Genomic DNA, 20,985 nt, shown 5'->3' with positions numbered 1-20,985 from the left:
TCCACATGTGTGCTAACAACACCCAGCTCACTATCACTTCACTCAACATTATTTTCTAATTCATCCATGGCCTTGTCCCCCCTCTCTCTTTAACGTTCTGCAGTTCTACAACCCTCTGAGTCTCGACCCTCTTCCCATTCTGACCTCCTGGACTTCCTCAAACTTCATTGCTCCCCCTGGGATTTTTCTTCAAACATTTACTTCATTCCTTAAAGTCCCCCACACCCCTGAACCCCAGTGGACACCCCCCCCCCACCCTTGTCTCTTGGCAGTGGAACCATCTCATCCCCTCCCCCACCCCAGCTCTGTGACCGCTCTGAGCAACCAACCCCCCCCCACACACACACACACACACTCATCGTGGCTTTCCTACCACCTCCCACCACCCCCCTGTTAACTATTCAATTACTAGGGGGCATAGGTTTAAGGTGCGGGGAGCAAGGTTTAGAGGAGATGTACGAGGCACGTTTTGTACACAGAGGGTAGTGGGTGCCTGGAACTCGCTGCTGGAGGAGGTGGTGGAAGCAGGGACGATAGTGACATTTAAGGGGCATCTTGACAAACACATGAATAGGATGGGAATGGAGGGATACGGACTCCGGAAGTGGAGAAGATTTTAGTCTAGACGGGCAGTATGGGCTTGGAGGGCCGAAGGGCCTGTTCCTGTGCTGTACTTTTTTCGTGTTCTTTGTACTTTTATTCATTCCCTCCCCACAGTCGCTTGGAATTCCAGCCCCTCCCCCTCTCCACCCAGCTCCGCAGGTTGCCCGGACTCTATCCCTACCCTACCCCCCCCCCCCCCCACGACTCCCCCCCCCCCCCCCCCCCCCCCCCCCCATACCTGGCATCTGATTCAGTAGTACTGGGAGCAGTGCCGGGGGCAATGCCAAAGGAAGTGTTGGGGGAGCGGGCGGTTGCTGAATAGGATGGTGTTCCGTGGGGATGGGATGGGTGTTCTGTCGGGAGCGAGGATGGGTGCTTTGAGTTGGGAGGGGGCTGGGTGTTCCATTGGGGGCGTGGGGGTGGGGAGCTGAGTTCAATTGGCGGGTTGGTGGGAGGGGGGTTGGAGTTCTATTCTAAATTTTAAAACCCAAGTTGCTGGCAGTGGGGCAGGCTGAGAAACAGGAAAATATTTTTTTCATGCTACATCTGATTGAGAAATCAACAAACGTACCACATTAAACATTCTGATATCAAATCTTAACTCTTGGCAGTTTAATTCATCTCAGACATTTCTCTCCTTCACGTTGTGGTTGTGCATTTATTTTCTCTTATTGATGTCACTGTCTATCTATAAATATATATCTCCTTGTTTTGTTTCCCCAGGTAACCCTGACCTAGTTAGCAAAGTCCCAGTGACCATTCAGGTTTTAGATGTTAATGAATATGCACCAGAATTCTCTGTGCCTTACGAGACCATGATGTGTGAAAATGCCAAGACTGGCCAGGTACAATATCTAATCTATTTAAAAACGCAATGTCATAAAAGAAAAACCCTGGGCTGTTTTTGAGATTTTGCTTCAATGTGCTAATTACAAGTAAGACATGGCCGGGAGTTTCCTGCGAGCTTCTGTCATTGGAACCTCAGCAGACGTCTGACTAAAGTGCCGCTTACTTGTGATTTCTGGTGATGTTTTGATGGCTGATCATCCAACTGTTAAACTCCTGGCTAAGATGTTAATGAGCAACGCCGGATAAGGGCGACCTACATCCTGGTCAGGGAATTCTCTCCTCCTCCTATATGTAGCCTAGATGGAATCTCTTCTACCCGCTACACCATACTCCCATCCAAAAGGAAGGAATAAGGCAGAGTGGGAAGTGGAAAGAATAGTTCAAACAAAACCTGAAAGAGAGGGAGAGAAACAAAGAAGGAGGAAAAAGAGCAGTGTGAATTAGGAATAGAGGCAGGTGATTGACCATTTTTCCCTGTGATTCCACTGGCAATGTGGAGGGGGCGAGCTTCCTGATTGAGGGTGGGGGCGGGCACAGGACTTTGTCTGGGTTGCATTAGGACAGGTACAGAGGGTGAGACAGAGCCTTACTTGCTCAAATTCTATTCCTAAGCTAATTCCTCTTAAAATGTCTGATTGACCATGTGCACTGCAGAATGAAATCGACTAATTAGAATTTTTAATCATTGAACGATTCTGAAGGTCATTTCCACCCGGCAGATAAATTTCAATACGTTTTCACTTTTCTACCAATTTGGGCGAGTGGCCACAATAATTATAATAATAATCTTTATTATTGTCACAAGTAGGCTTACATTAACACTGCAATGTGAAAATCCTCTAGTCGCCGCACTCCGGCGCCTGTTCGGGTACACAAGGGGAGAATTTAGAAAGTCCAATTCACCTAACAAGCACGTCTTTCGGGACTTGTGGGAGGAAACCGGAGCGCCCGGAGGAAACCCACGCAGACACGGGGAGACTCCGCACAGACAGTGACCCAAGCCGGGAATGGAACCTGGGACTCTGGAACTGTGAAGCAACAGTGCTAACCACTGTGCCATTCATGATACATTCCAGCAATATTGTCAAATATCAATTAAAATCCTGATGTGGTAACTGTGAGCTTGTACTGCATGAAAATGCCACACAAACGATGCACTGATTGCGCATAAGGACCCTTGGCCTGATATTTGAAAAATGCAGCATTGCATTAAAAAAAGATGGTTAGCATCTTCATACTAATAATAGACAGCTCAATTTCACTTCAAAGCTCTTTGATGCAATTTATTTCAGGGCACTTTGACATTGCTTCACATAAATATTTAATATTAATGCTAGACAACAGTATCACAAGTTATGATACATACTTGCACCACCAATAGATCACGGTAGATTCCATCTCTGATGTCTGTGTCAAGCCAATATCCTCCAATCATTATGAGCGGGAGGTGGCCGATAGCGGGATCCTCTGGTCGTGCCTGGTTTTCCCATTTCCACATGTCGCTGGGAAACTGAAAACAAACAGAAAACCCCCACTCCCCCCCCCCCCCCCCCACCCCCCACCGCCCCAGCCTCGGTGTCATTCTCATAACCCTGCACATTCATAGGATCCCTACAGAGCAGAAGGAGGCCATTCAGCCCATCGAGTCTGCACCGATCCTCTGAAAGAGCACTCCCCCCTAACCCAACAACCACTAACCTAACTTGCCCATGTCTGGACACTAAGGGGCAATTGATCATGTCCAATCCACCTAACCTGCACATCTTTGAACTGTGGGAGGAAACCGGAGCACCCGGAGGAAACCCACACACACACGGGGAAAGCGGGCAAACTAAACACTGTCACCCGAGGCCGGAATTGAACCAGGGTCCCTGGAGCTGTGAGGCAGCAGTGCTAACCACTGTGCCACGCCCATTCTTCTTTTCAGTCAATGCTCTAATTCCCACTGGAATGACTTGATTGAATCTGTCTCCACCGCACCGACAGACAGTACATCCGAGATCCTACCCACTCGCTGTGTGAATCTGTCTCCACCCCACCGACAGACAGTACATCCGAGATCCTACCCACTCGCCGTGTGAATCTGTCTCCACCATACTGTCAGCACGGGCAGCACAATAGCACCGTGGTTAGCACTGTTGCTTCATAGAGCCAGAGTCCCAGGTTTGATTCCCGGCTTGGGTCACTGTCTGTGCGGAGTCTGCACGTTCTCCCCGTGGCTGCGTGGGTTTCCTCCGGGTGCTCCGGTTTCCTCCCACAAGTCCTGAAAGACGTGCTGTTAGGTGAATTGGACATTCTGAATTCTCCCTCTGTGTACCCGAACAGGCGCCGGAATGTGGCGACTCGGGGATTGTCACAGTAACTTCATTGCAGTGTTAATGTAAGCCTACTTGTGAAAATAAAGATTATTATTATTAATACTGTGCATTCCAGATCCTAACCACTCGCTGTGTTAATCTGCCTCCACCACGCTCTCAGACAGAACATTCCGGATCCTAACCACTCGCTGTGTTAATCTGCCTCCATCACACTCACAGACAGTAGGATCCTACCCACTCGCTGTGTGAATCTGTCTCCACCACACTCTCAGCACGGGCAGCACTGTAGCACAGTGGTTAGCACTGTGGCTTCACAGCGCCAGGGTCCCAGGTGCATTCCAGATCCTAGCCACTAGCTGCGTGAGAAACAACTTTTTTGCTGGCAGCTGTGAAATCTCTTTTCAAACTTCACCCCACCCTCAAAACTCACTCCTGGGCGTTTCCCATCTGGAAAGATAGTTTCGGCTTGGCTAATATGCCAAATGGGTGTGTAAAATTCATGGAAATGCAGCTCAAAATTATACAAACTCTTTTGAAAAACCAACCAAAAAAGGGCCAATTGATGCTGTGCAGAGGACTTAGAAACAAATTTTAAATTCTGCCACTAGATGGTGCTCCAGGCTGTTAAACGTCTACATTTTGGATTGTCTCGCCTTACTGTCTTATTGTCTTATCCCCTTATTGTCTTGAGATGGAAAATGTGCGGCGGCTATGGTGTCTGAGACTGGGCATAATCAATCACTCTTTGAACTAAATCAGATGGTATTCCAAAGCCTGCAAGATATGCAGTCACTCCAAATTATCATCTTTATTATGCAAACTCAATGGTAACTGCATGCTACTTTCTCGAAAATCCAATGACAAAGAGTGAGCACAACTGAACATTCACAAGAAACCCTGCATAGTGAACGCAATGTCGTGAACCGTCACTTACGTCACTGGTAAATCACGCGGCCCGTTTTTGGTTGGAGAAAGTCCCCAGAAATAAAGGACAGTCTGGGATTTCTGGACACCACTCAGCAGTTTAACCTGTAAACATCCTCCCATGATTCTCTCAGTAAGTTGGTACGAGCAGAATGCAGACGTTCCAGTTTGCCAATCAACTCACTCCTTCGGTATAATGGGAGGAGTTTAACTTAGTTCTTCACTGTACACTTTGCTCAAGTCAGCTTCAAGTAACAGACAGTAACAGACTGGATATAAGAGTTCAATCTCTCAGTTATTTACAAAAGTCTTTTTTCCCCCGTCGCTGGAACAAACCTTTAAAATATTAATCCAACAGAATTGGTATTTTTGGGGAGAGGGCGGTTAACCTATATCGGTTAAGGTTAAGAGGATCAAAAGCGAATTGTGACATTAAGTAAACTAGGCATTCACACTGAGAAATGTTTCATGATTTTAGTTCAATGACTTGATTAATGTTGCCATCTACACTGGGGCAGCTATTTAGACATGTCGAAATTTCAATGTTGGATGTTCTGAAAGAAGCATGCTCAACGGTGTGGGCGGGTAGGAAGAGGTTGTTAGAAATTGTGAATTAGGAGTAGATCAAGTTCATTAATAGATTCAAATGTTATGTTCAGGAGAGGAGAGCTGGTTTACTATTTAAAAAAAAGTGATTGCCATTTCAGTGCTGAACTGCCTATGTGCCAGGATGTGAAAACACAAACAGTTATGAAAAAGGGTGATGCACGATCAATTACACAAAGAGGAGAGTTGGATGTAATCGAGGCTTTATTACACTAAGATGTGTGGCCTCCTACAGCAGCTGGCGAAATGGCTGCTGTACTGGGAGCACACATATTTATACTCCGCCTACTGGGCGGAGCCAGCAGGCAAGGAACTACCCTGTATCTGTAGTACAGCGCCTTACCATAAAGCACCTACATCGACATCCTCTATATACAATATATACAGCAGTGGTGACTACCACATTCACCCCCTGTTAAAAAATTGAGTCCGGCAGGGGTGGTGGAGAACTATACACAGAATGATATGTTTTAAAAGTACAGATAATATTACAAATTCAGGTGATCCGGAGCCTTGATCTGCCGTTGAGAGCGCCGCAGTGCTGGCGGTGACTCCGGCGTCGGTTTGGTGTTCGGTGACTCTGGGAGCGTGTACGAAATCCTCTTCATCCCCGGGTGTGAGCTGGGGGAGGACAGATTCCTGGAGCGGGGGCTGCGGTGGTGTGCGCTGGGGGAGGGGAGGGTGGCACCAGGTCGGGGGGGGGGGGGGGTACCAGCGGGTGCTAGGTCCCTGAGGGAGACTGTGTCTTGGCGGCCGTCGGGGTACGCCATGTAAGCGTACTGCGTGAAGTAGCTGTACCCTCTCAACCAACGGGTCCGCCTTGTGGAGTTGAACTTGTCTACGAAGGAGAACGGGTCCTGGAGCTGCCAGCCACATTAGGAACGATATCCCGGAGGTGGACTTCCTGGGAAAGGCAAAGAGACGTTCATGGGGGGTTTCATTAGTCGTCAGGGAGGACCTTCTGCCAGCAGGAGGCCGGGGGATTTCTGGACCATAGGGCCAGCTGGACAGCCCTCCAGACCGTCCTGTTCTCCCTCTCTACCTGCCCTCGGTGGAGGAGAGGGGCCCTTTGAAGTCCACGCTGTGGCGTTCAAAGGAGCGGGAATCCTTCACCAGGCGCGCACGGTCTGGCCGGTACAAGTGCGGTTTACACTCCGCGCAGACCTGGCAGTCTCTGATAGCCCTGACTTCCTCGATAGAAAGGGCAGGTTGCGGGCCTTGATGAAATGGTAAAAACGGGTGACTCCTGGGTGACCGAGGTTGTCGTGCAGAGTCCGGAGTCGGTCCACTTCTGCGCTGGCACATGTACCTCGGGATAGGGCATCAGGGGGGTCGTTGAGCTTACCGGGGCGATACAAAATCTCGTAGTTGTAGGTGGAGAGCTCGATCCTCAACCTCAAGATTTTATAGTTTTTGATCTTGCCCCGCTGTGTATTATTGAACATGAAGGCAACCGACCGTTGGTCAGGGAGGGGAGTGAATCTCCTGCCGGCCAGGTAATGCCTCCAAGGCCGCACAGCTTCAACGATGGTTTGGGCCTCTTTTTCGACAGAGGAATGCCGAATTTCGGAGGCATGGAGGGTGTGGGAAAAGAATGCCACGGGCCTGCCGGCCTGGTTGAGGGTGGCGGCCAGAGCGACGTCTGATGCATCGCTCTTGACTTGGAATGGTAGCGTCTCGTCGACCGCGTGCATCTTGGCCTTGGCGATGTCAGCCGTGATACGGTTGAAAGCCTGGTGAGCCTCGGCCATCAGGGGAAAAACAGTGGATTGAATGAGTGGGCGAGCCTTGTCCGCGTAGTTTGAGACCCACAGGGGGTAATACAAAAAGAACCCCAGGCATCGTTTGAGGGCCTTGAGGCAGTGGGGAAGGGCGGTTCCATGAGGGGGCGCATGCGGTCGGGATCGGACCCCAGAACTCCGCTCAGGACCACATAGCCGAAGATGGCTAAGCAGTTCGTGCTAAACACACACTTCTCCTTGTTGTACGTCAGGTTGAGGAGAGTGGCGGTGTGGAGAAATTTGGCAAGGTTGGCGTCATGGTGCTGCTGATCGTGGCCGCAGATGGTGACATTGTCCAGGTACAGGAAAGTGGCCCGCAGTCCGTACCGGTCAACCATTCGGTCCATCTCCCGTTGGAAGACCGAGACCCCGTTGGTGACGCCAAAGGGAACCCTAAGAAAGTGGTAAAGGCGGCAATCTGCCTCGAAGGCAGTGTATGGGCGGTCCGCCTTACGGATGGGGAGCTGGTGGTAGGCGGATTTCAGGTCCACAGTTGAGTAGACCCGGTACTGTGCAATCTGATGGACTATATCAGATATGCGTGGGAGGGGTACGCGTCGAGCTGCGTGTACCGATTGATGGTCTGGCTGTAATCAACGGCCATCCTGTGTTTCTCCCCAGTTTTCACAACTACAACTTGGGCTCTCCAGGGGCTATTGCTGGCCTCAATGATGCCTTCCCGCAGCAGTCGCTGGACTTCGGACCTAATGAAGGTCCCGTCCTGGGGGCTGTACCATCTGCTCCTGGTGGCGACGGGTTTGCAATCCGAGGTTAGGTTTGTAAATAGGGAAGGTGGGTCGTCCTTTAGGGTCGCGAGGCCGCACACAGTAAGGGGTGGTAGGGGCTCGTAGAATTTCAGTGTTAGACTCTGGAGGTTGCACTGGGTGTCCAGGCCGAGTAGCAGGGCAGCGCAGAGGTTGGGAAGGACGTTGAGGCGGCTTGGACAGTGAGAGTGGCGATGCAATACCCCCGGATCACCACGGAGTGGTACCTGGAGGCCAGGGAGATTCTCTGGTTAGCGAAGTGTACCGCGAGGGAGCAGCGCCTTACTGTATCGGGGTGAATGAAGCTCTCGGTGCTCCCGGAATCCAGCAGGCAGGAGATCTCGTGCCCATCGATCTTCACTTTGGTTGAAGCAGTTGCAAGGTTGTGTGGACGGGACTGGTCAATCGTGACCGAGGCGAGATGCGGCTGATCATTGGCGGTCGCAGTCGACGAGCGGCCGGGTGAGGTGCCTGGGGGGCATGGGTCCTGGGTTGGGTAAGATGGGGGTGCCCACTAGCCGCACGTGTCGTGGGGAAAACAAGATGGCGGCGCCCGTTGGTCCTGGGGGGAACAAGATGGCGGCGCCCATTGGTCCTCGGGGGAACAAGATGGCGGCGCCCGTTGGTCCTGGGGGGAACAAGATGGCGGCGCCCGTTGGTCCTCGGGGGAACAAGATGGCGGCGCCCGTTGGTCCTGGGGGGAACAAGATGGCGGCGCCCACTGGCCACATGTGGGAGGTGCCGGAACAATAGCGGCGACTGCGTAGGCCTGGCACACCGCAGTGAACTGTCCCTTCTTGCCACAGGCCTTTCAGAGGGCCCTCCGGGCCGGGCAGCATTGCCGGGGGTGTTTGGACTTCCCACAGAAGTAGCATTTGGGCCCCCCGGGGTTGGTTGACTGCCGCACGGCACAGGATTGGGGTCGGCTGAGGGCGGTCGCTGATGGGGTCCACGATGGGGCAGCCGTCTGTGGAGTCCATGATGCATGGGGCGGGGGGTGGGCCGTGCGGCCTGGGCCGTAGGCCTGGATGTTGCGTGAAGCGACCATAAGTGAGAGCGCTAACCTTTTGGTCTCCGCGAGGTCGAGCGTGGCCCCTTCTAAGAGGCGCTGGCGGATGTAATCAGACCCTATTCCCTGTAACAAATGCGTCTCTCATGAGCAGAATCGAGTGTTCCGTGGCCAAAACGGCCTGACAGTCACAGTCTCTAACTAGGGGAACCAGGGCACCCCAGAAATCTTCCACTGACTCACCAGGAAGTTGACGACGCTTGGAGAGGAGGTGCCTGGCGTGGAGTGTGTTAGTCCGCTGGGCGTAGTTTTCCTTCAGTAGCGCCATGGCTTCTGCGTAGGTCGGCGAGTCCTGAATAAGTGGAAAGACGTTGGAGCTCAGCCGCGTGTAAAGGATCTGGAGCTTCTGTGCTTCTGTGACTGGGTCTGGCGCAGACCCGAATTATGCTTCGAAACAGGCTAGCCAATGTTCAAAGTCCTTTTTGGCATTGTCTGATTGCGGATGCAGCTGCAGGCGATCCGGCTTGATGCGGAGGTCCATCTTCTGAAATCTTTGTGTAATAAATTGATGCACGATCAATTACACAAAGACGAGAGTTGGATACAATCGAGGCTTTATTACACTGAGATGTGTGGCCTCCTACAGCAGCTGACAAAATGGCTGCTGTACAGGGAGCACACATATTTATACTCCGCCTACTGGGCAGAGCCAGCAGGCAGGGACTACCCCGTACCTGTAGTACAGGGGTCTTACCATAAAGCACCTACACCGACATCCACTATATACAATATATACATCCGCTATATACAATATATACATCCACTATATACAATATATACATCCGCTATATACAATATATACATCCTCTATATACAATATATACATCCGCTATATACAATATATACATCCACTATATACAATATATACATCCGCTATATACAATATATACATCCTCTATATACAATATATACATCCTCTATATACAATATATACATCCTCTATATACAATATATACATCCACTATATACAATATATACATCCACTATATACAATATATACATCCGCTATATACAATATATACATCCTCTATATACAATATATACATCCGCTATATACAATATATACATCCTCTATATACAATATATACATCCGCTATATACAATATATACATCCTCTATATACAATATATACATCCGCTATATACAATATATACATCCTCTATATACAATATATACATCCGCTATATACAATATATACATCCTCTATATACAATATATACATCCGCTATATACAATATATACATCTGATATATACAATATATACATCCGCTATATACAATATATACATCTGATATATACAATATATACATCCGATATATACAATATATACAATATATACAGCAGTGGTGACTACCACAAAGGGGATATATTTATTGTACTTAAAACAATCTCATACAACGCCCCCCCCCCCCCCCCCCCCCTACAAATCACAAACACACCCTCAAGATTCACAAATACACAGTTAACACCCTGGGGGTTACCATTGATCAGAAACTGAACTGGACTAGCCACATTAATACTGTGGCTACCAGGGCAGGTTAAAGGCTAGGAATCCTACGGTGAGTAACACATCTCATGACCCCCCCCTCCAAAGCCTGTCCGCCATCTACAATGCACAAGTCAGGAGTGTGAGGGAATAATCTCCACTTGCCTGGATGAGTGCGGCTCCAACCACACTCGAGAAGCTCAACACCATCCAGGACAAAGCAGCCCCGCTTGATTGCTCCCCTTCCACAAACAGTCAAATCCTACACCACTGATGAACAGTAGCAGCCGTGTGTACCATCTACAAGATGCATTGCAGTAACTCACCAAAGTTCCTCAGACAGCACCTTCCAAAACCACGACCACGACCATCTAGAAGGACAAGGGCAGCAAACACCTGGGAACCCCACCAGCTGGAAATTCCCCTCCAAGTCACTCAGCATCTTGATGTGGAAATATATTGCCGTTCCTTCGCTGTCGCTGGGACAAAATTTTGGAATCCCCTCCCCCAAGAGCACAGTGGATGTACCTACACCTCGGGGACTGCAACGGTTCAAGAAGGCAGCTCAACACCACCTTCAGAAGGGCAACTAGGAGCGGGCAATAAATGCTGGCCTAACCAGCAACGCCCGCATTCCATAAATGAATTTTAAAAACTTACACAGTGGGAGAATATTGTAAGCAATTTAAAATCCATGAGTGTCAGAGTATAAAGTTTGGTGACCAGGTTGACTTCAGGCTGAACTCGATGTTCCTCCGAAGTCAGTGCCAAGCTGGTTTGAAGATGTTGACTGATGATTTGTCTGTTCTTCTGAGGGGAGCAGCTGTGGGGTTGTGTTCTTTTTAAAGTCACTGCTTAGGACACACGGAAAGTTAGAAGTGGCAGACCAGTTGGAAAACTTGCAAAGGATCTTTATTTCTGCAGTGCCTCTTGAGTTTGTGCTGGTTTTCAGAGAAAACAGATGATTAAACACTTGTCACATGCTCAATAAACCCCAAAATAGGCAGAGGCTGTCGATTCCAAATGCTTGGGATAAATGATTGGCTGGTATCTGAATGAATCGCTTTCATAGTGGAGTTCCATTGTCCATTTGATTGTATCGAATGGTTTCTCTTCACCTTGTGATTGCCCTGGTGATTTGCTAAAAGGAAAGGAGGTGGTCCACACTCCTCCTCTTTTCAGGTAATTGTCTCTGTGAGGATTTATAGATAGGTTGGTGATGTTCTTTGTGTTGCTTATTTCAGGATGGTTGGCGTAGTGTTCACAAAGACCACAAAATAGCTTTAACTTCAACAAAGCTATGATTTTATTTACGCTACTAAACTGGGATTCGACACTTAGTCCTGAAGAATACACAACTGATCAATAACATCTTACTACACTCAGCTACTGCTAATCTCACTACTGGTATAAACTATAATCTAAACTTACTCACACTATCTGCTGTTCTGACCTTCTCTAGCTATCTCCTGCACACACTCCTCCCCTAGGTCCAGCATCATTACTATATATAGTGCTATCTGCAGCTCCCCCGAGTGGCTACGCTTGACACTACATTAACCCTTGCAATGCTGATAGTTGTGATAAAACCATAAGTTTGTGCCAATGCCAAAAGTTTTGGAATGTGGAATGTACAGTGATGCAAATGTGCAGCTACCTGCGACTGATTTCAAATCATTGCAACAAGGTTTTAGTGTTTTTTTAATTCAGTAATTCGTTTCTGTCCAGTAAATCCATAAAGTCAATTTTTATCAAACACGGGGCATGAACTTCCCAAAAGAGAACAAAGAACCCCAGCTAGCGCGTTTAACTCCGTGTTTCCTGGCATTCACAGTGCCGAGAAGCACGTGGCTATTCAACGCTGCTCGTGTAGAATAAGGGCCTAAACGGGAAACGCGTGGCCCGAGGTCGCACATGGACTCATTTTTTACAACGAGGAGCTCCGTTTGCCTGAACTGCCTGTGAGGTCAGGATGCCATTTTTCAATGGCATTCCCCTCTCCGAGACCCACAAAATCAAACACAACCTCCCCCCAGCCTGACCACAACATGGGATGGTCGCCCAGGTGCCTCTGGGCACCTTAGTGCCACGATGACTATCCAGGTGCCACTGACACGGTGCCAGGCTGGCACTGCAAGGGTACCCAGGTGGCAACAGCAGGCACCATCCTGTCCAAAGGGCAGCACCTGGGTACCCAGGTGGCAACAGCAGGCACCATCCTGTCCAAAGGGCAGCAGCTGGGGGCCTCCGATCCCCTTGGAGATCCCCATGAGTGCCGTTCCGTCTGCTCCCTGTTTATGGGGACCAGTGCTGAACAGCACTCGCCCAAGGTCCCCAAGATAAAGGGATTGGACCTCAAAGCCTCGGTGACCTTGGGAATCTGCACGTTAGAGTGAGACTAGCTACCTCGCTCTAATACGCAGATTCGGCAAAAGATGATCCCGCCCATTGTGGGCAGAATTCCCCTTGCAATATCTCGCAATCCCGCGAGGCGTTACGAGCCGGGAGAATCCCGGGAGCAGGGTCTCCTGCCGTTCACTGGTATTGGCTCCATAGCAGTGGGGTACAGTACAACTCATAATGAGATGTACAAGTGCATTGTTCCCTCCACCCATGACGTAAGGTAAAGTCGCCATAAAGTCCCAGATAACCAGAGGCTGCTTTCCCCTTTGAGGGAGAGCTGGCTGGCCGTGATTTAACCTGAGGGTCACCACACCTCAGGCGAGGGGTAAGGTTGAGAAGGCGGGGCCGTGAGCGCAATGAGGCCGGTGAGTAACGGGAGAGACAGAAATGAGAACCACGTCAGGCGCCAAACCATTTGCAATGCAACCAATCCTCTCCCGTAGGCGTAATCGGGATCTCGCTGTAGTGTGGCGAGGAACCAATTATCACCACTTAAGCCCCATTTCCAGACAATTAACTGGAGCGATCCCATAACCAACGATGTCCCGCGACCCAGCAGCCTCCCCAGTGAGTGGTCACGCTGGCGCCGATTAGTACTCCTTTTGAAAGACGTGCCTCTGGTAGAAGGGCTGCCGCGGGGAGCCGAGGAAGGGAGCAGCCATCTTCGCTCACGTGCAGTGAGCCCAGGGCACTGGGCATGCTCCCCTGGGCTCGGTGGGGGGAGGGAGGGGTGCAATCGGGGGGTGCAGCCCTGGATGCGTGGAGGCCACTATGGGGGGCTGAGGGTATCGGGTCTGGCCGGGGGGGAGATGTCGGACATGTGCGGGTCCGCAATGCCGGTCCCTGGACTGTGCATTCCCGTTCTGGGGGAACTCCAGTCCCTGCCCCACCAAACACCCAGAACTCCCACTGATCGCGGAGGCCTCTGCCTTGCTGTTGAATGCAATTGCAAATAGTGAATTAGCATTCGCGGTGAATTGAGCAGTTCATCCACCCCTGGTGGTTCCCGGTGAGTGGGAGGACCATGTCGCATATGAGAATCATTGCCTCGCATCCCAATCCCTCCCTGATGCATGGACATTGTGCTTGAACTCTGCAGGCGGCAGCATCACAGCGGCAGCGGCCAACCTCTGATCATCCAGGGGATGGGCCCCAGCCCTGGGCACATGTCCTCGGCTGTGTGTGTGTGTGGGCAGGGCGTGTTGAGTGGCGGCGGGGACCATTTCTGGGGCATGGGATTGGTGGTCAGCCCACATCATGGAACGAAGAGCCAGAGGCATCATACTGGTTGTGATGAGGGTATTTTAATGTTCCTCTTACAAATGTACACCACTGCCCCACTCTCCCAATGGTGCCGCCCCACTATCCTAACCTCATCAAACATCCCACAACACCCCCTACCCCCCAACACCTTACCTCCCCCCCTAGTGCCCTCAATGATCCTCGGTGTGTTTGACCTTCCTTGCTCTACTGCTACGTCTAGGTGTATCCTCAGGATGCACATCAGAGTTGGAGGTAGCCAGCTGCTCACCATGTCCTGTGGCCTTTGATAACCCTTGTGCGCATTCTCTGGAGACTTTGAGGCCGGCTCACTTGTCGGTTGCACATTCACAGCCGTGCCACCCTGTTCCGGGTGCTGACTCCGAGACACGGCCTCATCAGAGGGGTGGATATCGATGGGGCTGGTGGCCACCATCGCTGGTTCGTAGGACGCTCGGTGCCCATAGGGCCCCGGGGTTCATCTTGAGACAGGGGGCCAGCTGCCCCTGCACCATCTGGCTCTGCCAGCCCTGGTGGCTGCACCATGGTTTTGACGCCTTTGGCCATGCCCTGCAGTGACTCGGCCATGTCACCTGCGACTGGGACAAGCTCTGCAGTGCCACGGCCATTTCAATCTGAGAGCGGGACATGTTCCGCAGCGACCTCATCAAGGTCAGCCTGGTACTGGGTCACATCCCCCCAGCGAATCGGACATTCTGCCGAGACCTCAGCCATGGCCGTTACCGACTGCGCAATGCCTTGGACGCCTTCAGTAATGGTGCCAACGTCGTGCTCTAGGCTCTCCACTGCGGTCACCAGCCTAGAATGTTGGCCTTGGTGCCATGCATTGCTGGCGACATCTCCTGAACCCATAGCCTCTAGGACTCCTCCAACCTGGGGGAGTGTCACTGCCATCTCTCTCTGGATGTCCCAGCCGCTCCCTAACGTCTCCATCAACTTCGGATAAACCTGGTCCGCAGGCTCACCATCAGGCTGAGACCCAGCTGGGTCCACGGATCCAGCAATCCTCCGACTGCTGTCTCGCCTGGGGGTACCTGCCTCCACCTAATGTGCATCAACGACTGTGTGGTTCTCACCAGATGGTGCCCCAGAGGCCTGACCACTAACATTGCCCACCGAGGTTGTGTATCTGTGCTGGTGGAGGGTGGGGATGACAGCTATGATGCATCGACTGTTGGTGTGACGGAAGGGTTGGGGTGGAGGGAGGAGTGTGAAGGGAGCGGAGTGAAGGCGGAGTTGGGGGCAAATGGAGGGTTGCGGGGGGGCGGGTCTGGTCACGTTGGCAGGCGGGGGGTTATGGCGGGGGGATTGTCAACTTACCCGTGTTGCCAGTGAAGGTCTTTGACCTTCTTATGGCACTGGATACCAGTCTTCCTGGTCCCGGTGAATCGACTGACGGGTCTGCGTTAAGTGGACCAATTAATGCTGTATCGCATTGCCGGCCTCACCAGGCTGAGCACCAGGAATCTCATGGCAATTCTTGCTCGCTACCACACTTGGAAATCTTTCCGGAGAATGGTACCTATAACATGTCACTGAGCAATGGTTCCGTCAATCAGAAGTACACTGCCTTACGGCTGCTTGCTTCCTCAAACCCATTGAACAATGAATGTTTGACTAGTTTCATCCCAGTACTGCCGCAGGTAACTGTCATCCCTGTTTCATCATTATCGACATCCCTGACCAGGGCTGCTTGTGCTCTGCTCGCTCAATGTGTTCAGTGTCCACGATCGATGCCACATAATTAGCCTATTCTTCCATTCAATGAGATCTTGGCTGTTGTTTTATCTCATGCTGACATCCCAGCCCAATCACCATGGGAGGGATTCTCTGGCCACGTTCGCCCGTTGACCGGAGAATCCCTCCCGTGGTCAATGGTCTTCCCCATTGTCCGCGTCTCGCCCGTGACGTTCTTGCGGCAGTCGGGGCGGAAGAATCCATCCCCATATCCCTTGATTCTATTAGTGCCCATAAACGTATTGCTCCCAATCCTGAAGATGCTCATTGATTGAGCAGAGTCGTCTGGAGTTCAGAATTCCAAAGATTTACAGCTCTCTGAGTTATGAAATTTCCCCCTGAACTCAGTGCTAAATGGCCGCCCCTCACCCTGGGCCCATTATCCTCAAGTTGTAGGCCCTCCAGCCAGAGTACAACATCTTAGCCTCAGCCCGGTGAAGCGCTCTAAGAATTTTATACCTTTCAATAAAATCACCATCCCTCTGTCAAGCTTATTATATGAGGAGCACCAAGCTCTCTCCATCTCTCCAGGGGACAGATCAATGACAGATCGAGGGTAGCCAAGCTCCTCCTGCCCCACATGTTTTCACCATCAATTCTCCTGAAAGGGTCCTGAACCAGTCTGTGACCCAGAGGAAGTCCTTTTGCTACTTTGTAAGACTGTGCAACTGTGAAGTAGAATTGTTTTACGAGCCACAACTTTAAACTATTTCGGATTTTGTGATCACTTATGCAAATGGAGGAAAGTGAAATTATCTTAAGTCGCTCTCTTTCTCTGTCTTTCTCTCCAAGTCCGGTCACATGGGAAAGTAGACAACTTAACTTAGCAACCTCTGGTGTCATCAGGCACTAAGTGAGTGGGCAATTGGAACAGCTTCCACATGCCCTCCCTGTTCTCCTCTAAAGCAGTCACTGGCCGTGTAACATTCACTGAGGGTATTCACTGCTCAATAACTTACTGTTAAAGGTGGCAAATAGACTGCACCAGAGAGCTGTTAAAAGCACAAATATCTGTGAAAAGGGGTGTTAAGTGCTCTTAGAAATGTGTCACAGGCAAAACTGAGCATTCATTGGACTCAGAAATACAGGAAAAATCAGGAGCAATAGGTCCCCAGTTCTTAAAATAAATATCAGCAAGTTTAACTTGTGCTTGTTACCAGCTGGAGTCAGTCAGCGCAGCAACATCACAACAGATTCAGGATTAGCACTCCACTTTGATGAGATAAGATTGGTTCAAATCTCACAAAGTGCAATGCAGCAAGCAGCCTGTTAAGGTTTGCATGAATATCCTGTCACATTTGCATTTTATTGTATGATTAGACTTTTATACCCAGGCGGTTTTGTTGCTTCAGCTTTCTGTGTGTCAAAGCTCTTCTGCTTCAAGTCTTCTGGCAGATGAAACTTCCAAACGCTGACAATGTTCTCCAGCGCTGTGCTTAGCCAATCATGGGCCTGTTACTGTGCGCGGTGGGGCACAGCTCCCGTTTGTTGGTGGGGGGGATTGAAAGATGTTTTATATATATTTTTTTTTTAATGATGCAGGATTAATTTAATGCACCGAGAGTTATTTCCCCATGATATGATCTTTTCAGGTTATTATGACGATCAGCGCTGAGGATAAAGACATGCCAACCACAACGCCCCAATTCCACTTCAGACTGTCATCCGAGGCGGACACCAACCCAAACTTCACAATTCATGACAATGGAAGTAAGAACTGCCGCTTCTTTCAACAGCTGAAAAAATAATCTCTCTTATCAAAAATAACAGGCTACGTCTCTTCAAGCTAATTACATTTTTTAATGCACATCCAATCTTTGTTGCACCTGGTTTTTAAAACCATTGTCGTGCCATCTAGCTGACTAGTGGGAGCAACACATTCTTTCAAAATTATGACAGCCTTTATCTGAGTAATCAGCATCACAGCAAGTTGATCCCCATGTTGGAATCCTTTGAAGATACTTACTCATGCAAAAAACTTTCAAATTACAAGTTCCTCCATTTTAAGCTGACAACTCTGTGGATAATATTGTTTTCCTGTCATTTTCTAATTTCACTCACAGCACTACATTCACATGTTTGAAGTGATTTGGGTCTCTATTTTCCATGGTTATCGAGTATAAATTACACGGTTTGTTTATTATTCAGAAGAGATTATTTAAAGTTGCCTTTTGAAAGTTGAGACGACATAAATGTTTTTTTCTCTCTCTACTCCAAGAAGATAACAGGGCAGATTTTCTTCTGTTTTGCATTGTGGGTAGACAAAGGTGTGAGGCAGGGGCTGTTTAAAAAAAAAGCCTCTTCCTTGTTCAAGTGCCAGGACAGCGAGGGCAAAGCCAGATTGAGCCAGTCTCCACCACTGCTAATTCAGTGCCACAAGCTTCAGCCAGGCTCCTTTCCAGCCTCATGTCCTTAAGGTTGCCAACTGCACACATCTCAAGTGACCTGGGATGGCACGGTAGCACAGTGGTTAGCACTGTTGCTTCACAGCGTCAGGTCCCAGTTACGATTTGCGGCTTGGGTCACTGTCTGTGCGGAGTCTGCACGTGCTCAAGTTTCCTCCCACAGTCCCGAAGACGTGCTTGTTAGGTGAATTGGACATTCTGACTTCTCCCTCTGTGTACCCGAACAGGCGCCGGAGTGCGGCGACTAGGGGATTTTCACAGTAACTTCAGTGCAGTGTTAAGGTAAGCCTACTTGTGACAATAAAGATTATTATTGTAGTATGTTGGGGGCATATTACAATATGCCAATACTACAATAGGGATTGGTTTAGCACAGGGCTATATTGCTGGCTTCGAAAGCAGACCAAGGCAGGCCAGCAGCACGGTTCAATTCCCGTACCAGCCTCCCCGAACAGGCGCTGGAATGTGGTGACTAGGGGCTTTTCACAGTAACTTCATTTGAAGCCTACTTGTGACAATAAGCGATTTTCATTTCATTTTTTCATTTTCATAGCAGTGTACTTCCTCCCTTAGCTGCAGTTTTTTAGGGAGCATCAATAGAAACAGAAGAGTGGGTTGTTAAGGGCCAGGGTTTAGAGAACACCAAAGTGTATCATGGAATTTACCTGACCCACCACTTTTAGTAGATTGTGGTTATGGGGAGCACAAGGGCCTACTTTACAGGTGTGATGCAACAGAGATCTAAAGTACTTTTAAAAACAAAACTATGTTTATTTATGAATCCAGTAAACACGTTATAAACCCACAGCAAACATCTCAACAACTATCAACACCATTAATCCCCACAGATACAATATTCTATAAGTAACCCTTCATAACTTTCCTAACAACATCCATAAGACCAAAAGACCCTTTTTACAGAAAGACAGCAGGTTTAAATTCTCTACAGAAACAGGTATTTCTTTGAAATCTTCAAATGATCTGGAGAAAGTCTTTAGATGGCAGAGAGAGATCCATATACAGCTGCTTACTTTGCCTGCAGGTACCCAGCTCTGATAACAAAACTAAAACACACTGCAGCTGCCTGCTCAAAAACGAAAGTGAAAGTCAGCCCGCCCAGCTCCACCCACACTCTGACATCACGGCACCTATTTAATAAACACCCATTTCTTAAAGGTACGCTCACATGACAGGGTCAAGCAGAGACAGGAGAGGGTCACCACATGGAAATCGGAAATTACAGAACTTCACCGAATTATTAATGCCCTGAGTTAACATAGAACATAGAACAGTACAGCACAGAACAGGCCCTTCGGCCCTTGATGTTGTGCTGAGCATTGTCCGAAAGCAAGATCAAGCTATCCCATTCCCTGTCATTCTGGTGTGCTCCATGTGCCTATCCAATAACCGCTTGAAAGTTCCTAAAGTGTCCGACTCCACTATCACAGCAGGCAGTCCATTCTACACCCTAACCACTCTCTGAGTAAAGAACCTACCTCAGATATCCCTCCTATATCTCCCACCCTGAACCTTATAGTTATGCCCCCTTGTAACAGCTACATCCACCCGAGGAAATAATCTCTGAACGTCCACTCTATCTATCCCCCTCATCAGCTTATAAACCTCGATTAAGTCGCCTCTCATCCTCCTCCACTCCAAAGAGAAAAGCCCTAGCTCCCTCAACCTTTCATCATAAGAACTATCCTGCAAACCAGGCAGCATCCTGGTAAATCTCCTTTGCACCCTTTCCAATGCTTCCAGATCCTTCCTATAGTGAGGTGACCAGAACTGCACACAATACTCCAAATGTGGTCTCACCAGGGTCATGTACAGTTGCAGCATAACCCCTCGGCTCTTAAACTCAAGCCCCCGTTAATAAACGCTAACACACTATAGGCCTTCTTTACGGCTCTATCCACTTGAGTGGCAACCTTCAGAGATCTGTGGACATGAACCCCAAGATCTCTCTGTTCCTCCACATTCCTCAGAACCCTGCCGTTGACCCTGTAATCCACATTCAAATTTTTTCTACAAAAATGAATCACCTCTTACTTATCAGGGTTAAACTCCATCTGCCATTTTTCGGCCAAGCTCTGCATCCTATCAATGTCTCTTTGCAGCCTACAACAACCTTCCACCTCATCCACTACTCCACCAATCTTGGTGTCATCAGCAAATTTACTGACCCACCCTTCAGCCCCCTCCTCCAAGTCATTGATAAAAATCACAAATAGAAGAGGACCCAGCACTGATTCCTGTGGTACACCGCTGGTAACTGGTCTCCAGTCTGAAAATTTTCCATCCACCACCACCCTCTGTCTTCTCTGTGATAGCCAGTTACTTATCCAATTGGCCAAATTTCCCTCTATCCCACACCTCCTTACTTTCTTCATAAGCCGACCATGGGGAACCTTATCAAACACCTTACTAAAATCCATGTATATGACATCAAGTGCTCTACCTTCATCAACACACTTAGTTACCTCCTCAAAGAATTCAATCAAATTTGTGAGACAAGACTTACCCTTCGCGAATCCGTGTTGACTATCCCGGATTAAGCTGTATCTTGTCAAATGGTCATAAATCCTATCCTTCTGGACCTTTTCCATTAACTTACCGACCACTGAAGTAAGACTAACCGGCCTATAATTACCAGGTCATTCCTATTCCCTTTCTTGAACAGAGGAACAACATTCACCACTCTCCAGTCCTCTGGTACTATCCCTATGGACAGTGAGGACCCAAAGATCAAAGCCAAA

General features: G+C 49.3%; 1 protein-coding gene across 6 annotated transcripts in view; it reads left to right on the top strand.

Annotated features, from left to right (window-relative positions):
- The window catches only part of LOC119965742 (cadherin-12-like), a 722,197-nt gene that overhangs the window by 677,054 nt on the left and 24,158 nt on the right, over window positions 1-20,985 (top strand). For 5 of the 6 annotated variants that reach the window (XM_038796516.1, XM_038796515.1, XM_038796521.1 and 2 more), the window contains 2 exons: window positions 1,318-1,448; window positions 17,414-17,531. In XM_038796516.1, the coding sequence (XP_038652444.1) occupies window positions 1,318-1,448; window positions 17,414-17,531 (249 nt within the window). The remainder of the gene's footprint in view (window positions 1-1,317; window positions 1,449-17,413; window positions 17,532-20,985) is intronic. The other variant, XM_038796520.1, reaches the window with a different exon arrangement.

The sequence above is a fragment of the Scyliorhinus canicula genome, chromosome 5, assembly GCF_902713615.1.
Source record: "Scyliorhinus canicula chromosome 5, sScyCan1.1, whole genome shotgun sequence".
Lineage (NCBI taxonomy): Eukaryota > Metazoa > Chordata > Chondrichthyes > Carcharhiniformes > Scyliorhinidae > Scyliorhinus > Scyliorhinus canicula.
This window is presented reverse-complemented; position numbering and strand designations above follow the sequence as displayed.